The sequence below is a fragment of the Pteronotus mesoamericanus genome, unplaced genomic scaffold (genome assembly GCF_021234165.1).
Source record: "Pteronotus mesoamericanus isolate MK-2021 breed Mesoamerican mustached bat unplaced genomic scaffold, CSHL_Meso_final scaffold_507, whole genome shotgun sequence".
In the NCBI taxonomy this organism is placed as follows: domain Eukaryota; kingdom Metazoa; phylum Chordata; class Mammalia; order Chiroptera; family Mormoopidae; genus Pteronotus; species Pteronotus mesoamericanus.
In genome coordinates, this window is record NW_026555319.1 from 8,467,219 (window position 1) to 8,475,117 (window position 7,899).

The window sequence follows — 7,899 nt, forward strand, 5'->3', positions numbered from 1 at the left end:
TAACCACATTATGCGCTGAGGTCAGTGATGTGCATGAGAAACGGGAGCAAATGACAATGTTTCTCTAGAAAGCCCTTCTGGACCTTGAGCACAAGACTGTATACTCTTTAGACAACCTTTCTGATAAAAGAATGTTTACATAGGCTTTGATATCAAAGTTTCGCCTGTAGGCATTATTAAGAAAATCATCTGTGATGGGCCCAAAGAGTTCTGTGCATGGATGTTCTTCATCCTGTTGGGAATGATCTAAATGTCCCACAGGAGCCGACGGGGAGGCTGAATGATGGGGCAGCCAAATACCATAGCACTAAGCCTCTAGAAGTGTGTCAGAGAAAATATACGGCGTGGGAAAAGATGATAGAATAAAAATGTCAGGTTTCAGAGAATATATTTGGAGTGATTCCATTTGTTAAAGGTACCTATCAGTGCGTTTTTAGAATGGGAAGAAATCAATCAAAATGTTAACAATGGGTACTGAAATGAAAACAATCGACTGAAACGTTCTTTTATTCAGCATTTCCCAAATATTTGATAATGAATGTGCAATTTTTTTTTTGTAATCAAAGGAAGGGTTTTTGGTTTGTTTGTTTTTTTAAATATTACATAAAGTTTCCCAAAGCAATTTAATTCCATCTTGCCCAGGTCTACGGCTTGTGGAACAAAGGCTGGATGGGGACAGCACCCCATGGAGCAGCCAATTTTCTCTCCATGGGAAGGTAAAGGAGATTCTCTTTTCCAGGGTACCCAGCGGCAATAAGAGGACGCACCTCACTGAGATGGGCAAAACCATAGGTCCCCTACCTAATAGCGGAGGCACTGGTTAGGGCAGGAAAGAGAGAAGATAATTACTGGGCGTAAAGGTGAAATTTCTTAGGCAATGGACTCCCAGCCAGTGCCCACGACGTTCCAGGTGCGCTGAGGTTTGGGCATCAGTACAGGGACCAGGACCTCTCGGATCACTTCCGCTGAGAGGCTGGGGGTCAGAGCAAGAGCTGCCTGTCCCTGGAGCCTAGGGGCACCTCCCCAGGAGCTGGGACTGGTTCTCCGTCCCTGCATCCTGGTGCCCAGCTCTGAGCTGGCGCTCAATTCATGTTTGCACGCCATGATGATGGGATGTTGTAGCCCCCTTTACTGCGTCCTCATATCTAATCCTTCTCTTGAGAAGTGTCTCTGCATGTGCTGTAGGCATTTGTGAATCCCATTATGAGAACCTCTTAGAAATGGGTTTTCTCTCCAGCCCCTTCTTCCCATCGCGCTTAGAACCCCACCTCCCTAGCATGGCCTGATTGAGCCCCCGCCTACCCCTCTGACATCTTCTGCCCTAAGTTCATGTGCCAATAGCCACGCTGCTTGTTTTCCGCCTCCTCAGACACACTGCGCAGAGTCTCCCCTCCAAGCCACTGGACGTGCTAGTCTCTCTTCCCAGAACATCCTTCTTGCAGGTCTTCCCAGGGCTGGGTCCTCCTCGGTGACCAGCCCTAAGCACTGCAGGTTCCTGCCAGGAGTCCCTCAGGCTCTCCCTGGTATCTTACCTTCGAGCATGACCTTTAAAGCCCTCGGCACTTTCTAAAACCATCTCTGTGTTAGCATAATCCAAAGGCGGCCACAACAGCGTCTCCTGCCCACGTGCTGTTCTAGAGCCTTGCCCCTCCCCATCTTGGGAGCATCCAATTCCACTCTCCTTATATAGGGGCAGTCTTGTGACTTGCTTCTAACCAAAGTGACTTCTGAAGCCAGGTCAGAAAAGGCCAAGCAGCTTCCACCTGCCGCGCACCCACTGCCCCAGACACTTGCTTTTGGAGCTCTGAGTCACCGTGTTGGAATCCAGTACCCAGGCGGCTGCCATGCTGTGGGGAAGCCCAAGCCACGGGAGGAGGCAGAGCGTGGGTGCTCTGACTGGCGGTCCCAGCCAGCACCCGGCACCCACGGCCGGACCTGTGAAGGAGGATCCCTGCTCTCCCCAGGACTCCAGCCCCCAGCCAGCCTGGAGCAGGGAAAGTTACCCAGCTGTGCGTGTCTGAATTCCCACCCCACGGAATGTACGGCCATGATCAAACACGATGCGCAAAATGAAGTAGGTGTTTTAAGCCATTAAGTTTTGGAGTAACTGGTTGCACAGCAATAGTAACCAAAACAGTCTTTAGTGGTTCTTCCCACTAAAATGTAGGCTTTGTGAGAGGAGGAGCTTCTCTCTCTTGGTCCTTCCTATGTTCACAGTGCCGTGCACACAGTAGGCACTCAGTAATTACTAGGTAAATAAGCGAAAGAAGCTGAATTTGGGAAACAATAATACCTGTCTTGCATGGTTTCTGACTGACTCAGGTATTCATTGCGTCGCGTGCACCTACTATGTGACAAGCAAGTTGGCAGGGGCTGGGGACACTGTGAGACAATCCTCTCATCACCCATGGTGATGACCAGAGGGGAAACGGAAGCCCCGGACCCACTCCTCCCTACCCCCAATGTAGATCTCAAAAGCTGACTTTTCAAAAACTAGAGGTGCACTTGCCAAATCCACCTAGCCCACATCTGGGGGTGTATTTAATTATTCCTGGGTGTGGCTGTTTATACATCCCCAGCTCAGTCGCTTGTGCGCTGGCCTCTCACTAGGCGAGTGGGGGACTCCAGACAGGGACCATGTGGCAGGAAGGCTGCACATCTGGCCCCTTCCCGGGGGTTCCTCCCCAGCAGCTGTCTCCTTCTGCTCTGCTCTCTCCCTCCCCTCGCCTAGGCTTTCAAGCTCTAAAAGTAATGCTGGCAGGGGTGCAGCCGGCCGGAAGGGAGGCCTGAGGGATGCGCCTCCAGGTTTAACCACTTAATCCCCAAAGTACCTGCCAAGAATCAGTTAGCAAGCCTGGCTGGCAGGCCTGGCCTTCATTAATTCATCAAAGCAGGCTCCTGCTGGCCCAGTATCTTCCCTGCCCCTGACCCCGTCACCTCTTGGGCCTGCAAAGTCCACCTTTCTCCCCTTCTCCTTAGTCCCAAGGCATGATTCCGCTCAGCCCTGGCCCCCTCTCCCGGGCAGATTCCTTGACTCCATTCTCTCCCTCCCCGCCCCCTCCCAAGGCACACTTCTCCCTCCCTCCCACGCCTCAGCCAGCCAGCACTCACCATAAAGCATCTTTTGTTCCCTCTCTCCTGTATCTTAGAGCAGTGACTGGGGAAATCACACCCACCCTCCTCCTGGCCTCCCCCAGGCTCGCTCAGCGAGGGAATGTCTCCGGCGCAGGGATTCAAGGCTGGCCACCCCCTCTGCTTGCTGCCCAGTATCTTCTCATCCCCTGCACCCCGGCGTCACCTGGGGGTGGGGGAATGGGTGCTGCGGGCCCTCAAAGACAGAAACTCCAGCTCCATTTCTGACTTTGCCTCTGATCCTTTGGGGTGACTCAGGTGGACTCTCTCTGCCTCAGTTTCCCATTTGAAACACTCCGAGTGGCATTAACCATTTCATAGCCTACTCTGCTGGGCGAGCTCAGTGCCAGGCACCGCTCCGGACACTTTAAGTGGATGCTGTCCTACCGCCCTCCCAACAGCCCTGGAGTACAGCTCCAACTTACACATAGAGGCTCACGTGGCCAGCAAGTTCCTGGGCTGGGACTTAAATCCTGTTCCACCTGATTCCTAAACCCACGCTCTTAACCACGGTACTACCCTGGCCCATCTGGCCCTAATGCTCCAAAAGGGCAAATAGGAATGACGCGGAATTGCCGGCAATGACTATGGCAAAATGTTGCTACTTGGGGGGAGAAAAATACTAAATATGCAATCATGACCACGATAGCTCACATTTATATCCCCCCCTCGTGATCCAGGCACTGTTCTAGACCTTTCTGTGTATGAATTCATTTTATCCCTTGACAACATCTTTGCAATAGGAACTATAATTGTCCCCATTTTACAAATGGGAAAACTGAGTCCTGGGTTTTTTGTGGTTGTTTTTTTTTTTTTTTAATAATGACTTTTGAGAAAAGTATTGCTTGCTCACCGTAGAGGCTCAAAACAAGACTGTTGAAACTTGCATGTGCTCAGCTCACCCTTCATGCCTAAGAGAAGACTTGTTTGCCTTGTATGGCTCACTCAGCGCCCCGCCCCCCCATCCCAACTCCTCAAGTACCCCAGGAGCATTCCCACTTCTCCTGTAGGGCAGGAAAAGTGGAGAGGACCACACACAGAACCCGAAACATGGCCTTTCTCCTGCGGATTTCCTTCCGCTTCTTCCTCACTTAACCGGAGGCTGGGGAAAGGTGGGTTCCCCCACCTAAGCCAAAAGCACAAAAAACCCTGAGGTGCAGGTATCAAGCGGTGGGGAGCGCATGGACTCCCGGGGTTAGGGGCCAAGGCTGGGAGCTGGCGCTGGCGACCCCGGGAGTGCAGCGCAGAAGGGGGTGGTCCACAAACCTACCGGAATCCCGAGGGAGTGAGAGGCAGCGCTGGAGGAGAGGGGCAGCCTGGGGTCAGGGAACCACAGGCGGGAGAACCCTGGAGAATGTGGCTGCTGGGGGCGCCCCGGCAGGGCGCAGCAGGCGGGCGGAGAACCCAGGGGTGTGGTGAGGGGGTGGCCCGGGGTCAGGACGCAGCGCGCAACTCTGGGGCAGAAGCAGTGTGAGAAATGGGACAGAAACTCTGGCGACAATGATCTGACGACGCGGCACCTGCCAAACTCCGCTCCCCTCGCCCGCCGCACCGGTCTTCCCCCGCGCCCGGGCGGGCCCCCCGCCTCCCCCGGCCTGCAGCCTCCGCCGTCGGGCCTCCGGGGCACGCCCGCCGCGTTGCGCACACCCTGTGGGGCTCTGGCCGGGCTTTCTTCGCCCCCTGGGCGGGGCGCTCGACATCCCGCACCGCCTCGTCCTGGGAAGGGAGCGCCTTCCCAAACCTCACCTGGACCCCAAAGGCAGGAGGAAGTCGGGCGCTACGCCTCTTCCGCATTTTTAACGGATTAACCCCGCTTCCTATCTTTCCTTCTAACTCACTTTCCCACTCGGGAAAAAGGAAGCTTTTTCTCCAGCTCCGCCGACCTTCATTTCTTTCTCCGCCTCGCCGCCCGTTTTTCTCCCCTCCCTTCTTTCCACCTTTCCCCAAATTCCACGCTTTGGACTTCGGTCTCTCTCTCGCCTCCCCACACCCCTTTTATTTTCTCCCTGCGCCCAGTCCAAAATGCTGTTCCCGCCCCTGGGATTTGGCAAGTCTAGTCTGGCCGCTGCCGGCCGATGGAGCCCCTCTTCCCGGAGGGGTATGGCGGATGGGACCTCCGGAAGCCGAGCAGGAGCGCCCCGAAGTGCGCACCTCTTTTCGCTAACGCTCGGGCTGCGCCGGCCCACGCGACATCTGTCGCCCTCGCTCCCGGCTCACACCCCGCGCACCCCCGCAGCTCCCCGGGTGCTGCCACCCCCCACGCTCCGGCTGCCGCCTCTCCCCGAGGGCGCTGACGCTTGGGCCTCGCCTGAGGGCGCCGCGCCAGCGGGGCTCGACCAGGACCTGAGCGGCCGACATCCGTGGGCCGTGGCATCCCGGTATTGCTGGCTTCCTCACCTTCGATCTTCACCTTCTGGCCCTAGACCCACCTATGGTGGGCTCCGCCTGACTCTCTCCACTCCATCCTCTGCAGCTCTCCTCTCCATTCCATAATCTGGAAAGGTGTTCCTTACGCGTTTGTTCCCTCAAAGAACCTAACGCAGTGCCAGGCGCACAGCTGGTACTCAATAATTTCCCAGTCCCAACGGCCTAGGGCACAGTAGGTGATCAGTGTACCTTTCTCCCACCGGTACCAAACACACTCAGCACTCAATACTCACTACCCACCCCACCACCGCGCAGTGCCTAGCATTTCTGCAAGCTCTCAAACACTCCCTTCCCAAACTGGGCCTAGCACCCAGGAGGAGCTCAATAAATGCTCTTTCACCGAGGCTTCCCCATGGCGTTCCCCCATGAGCCTCCGATCTCAGACCACTTTGGGGTCTCAGCTCCAAACGTCTGGTGAAGACTGGGCCACGCTCCTTAAACGCGACACCTCGCTGGAGAAGGAGCGAAGAAGTTGCCAGAGCGAAAGAAAATTGCAAAGTGCGCGGGCCTTAGGGAAAAAGAAGAGCCAGCCAGAAATCGGGGGGGGGGGGGGGGAGAGGCGAGGTGCGCTCCAGGCGTGGGAGAATGGGGAACAGAAACTGGAGAAGTGACAGTGAGAAACGCGTTTGGAGTGGAGGTGAGGGAGACGGTGGCGACTTAGGACCGCCAGGCGGCTTGGAGGAGGATGGGAGACTTGTCTTGAAACAGCAATAGATTATAATTATCTGGCATGGCTGGTAACTACGTTGTCAGAGCAAGCACACTTTTTACTTGTATCATGTGTTTATTGGAGGGGCCGATGGGGATTGTGGAGGCTGAAGTCCTCCCAAAGCCACCCCGCTGGAAGGAGCGGCAAGATGTGTTAAGGGGATGGAAACGGCGGGCCTGACACCTAATAGGAGAGACAGGGACTGGATGGAGACCCTCGTGAGAGAGGACTGGATGGGAGGGGCACGGGGATCCTTGTGAGAGAAGAAAGTAGAGGAAGAAGGAGATGGGAAGGGAAGAAAGCCAAACTTGTTCCCTAGCTCCCAGGCCAGCCCAGCGTCTCCAGTCCCCAGTTGCCGCGCCCTGGCGCTCGCTGGCTGGCTCGCGTACCTGTTGCTTGCTCCGGCTGGGTCTCGGCTCCGGCCCCACCAAGAAGCCCCGCGTTCCTACAAGTTCCGCCTGCCGAGCAGCCAGGCCGCCAGCGCCGCCACCTGCGCGGCCGCGCACAGCCAGGGCCAGTAGGTGGGGAGCGCGCCGGGCGCCGGCGCCCTCCGGCTCCGCGCGCGGCGCCGCCACATGGTGCGCTGGTGCAGCTCGTCGCCGAGCGCCTTGAGCCGGGCGGCCGTGAGCTGCGCCGCGGAAGAGCGCAGACCCAGGCGGCCCGCGCTGCAGGCGCACACGGCCGGGGGGCCGCGGCCGCGGTGCAGGGGGCACGGGCACATGACCGCTCGCCTCGCTCCCTCCCCGCGCTCAGGCCGCCCCTCGCCTCCTCTCCCTCCGGCCTCTGCGCCTGCCTCCGCCGCGCTCCAGCCGCCGGGGGCCTCCCCTGGACACCAAGTTTCTCCCGGTGTTGTGCGTTTGTTGTGCTGACGGCGCTATTATTAATTAAAGTGTCACATGGTGGAGGGGGGCGGGGAGGGCTGAGGAGGGGGGTTACATCATCCGGCCCCGGGAGGGAGGGGGGCTGCAGGCAGAAGAAACCGAGAGGTAACTTTTAACCCTAGCAGCGCCGGCAGTGAGGGGGTGTGCGGTTTGGGAGCCCAGGAGCGTGGCGCGCTAGGACTCCACAAGGCTCTGGGCCGCGGAGGTCCCGAGCCTGGGGGGTCTCGGGGGACCCCCGCGGAGGCGTGTAGGGCCAGGAAAGGTTTCCTTCATCTTTTTCCTGAATCCGGCTCCAGTTCCGATTTGGCCAGGAAAGCAGGCTTGTTTGCCGTTTTGGATGAAGCTGATACCGAATTCAGCTCTACCATTCAAAAATATTCTGAGGCTATTGTTTTGTTTGGGGGAGGTAGGTTGGTTCAAAATCTTAGGAGAGGGCCAGATGCAACCCAACTTGCCTACTTTCCCGTCTGACTAGGCACCTGTAGGCTTCGGATTTGCACACGCCAGACACACCTCCCCGCCCCCTTCTGCGCGTCGCGGCGGGACCTAAGGCGCCCCCAGCGCCGCTAGAAAGCTTTGGAGACGGGGTGGGGGTTAGAGGGGTGGGTCCTTAGACTCCGCGGGGCGCAGAGGCAGGCTTTCTCGGCGTACCCCACTCGCACCCGAAAGACCCCTCATCAGGGGCTTTCTAGAAGGAAACTTATTTTTGTCTGCGTCCTTTGTGAACATTATTTTATTGCTGGGGTTATA

The 7,899-nt window shown here is 57.0% G+C and overlaps 1 protein-coding gene across 1 annotated transcript; it reads right to left on the minus strand.

Annotated features, from left to right (window-relative positions):
* Positions 1-6,713: 6,713 nt before the first annotated feature.
* On the minus strand, positions 6,714-6,989 carry HRK (harakiri, BCL2 interacting protein). Its single transcript, XM_054594156.1, has one exon. It carries the CDS (start codon positions 6,987-6,989, stop codon positions 6,714-6,716), a length of 276 nt encoding a protein of 91 aa, XP_054450131.1.
* Between the last annotated feature and the right edge of the window lie 910 nt (positions 6,990-7,899).

Coding starts and splice junctions, on each gene's coding strand:
- HRK (XM_054594156.1), bottom strand. CDS start 6,989: ATGTGCCCGTGCCCCCTGCACCGCGGCCGCGGCCCCCCGGCCGTGTGC.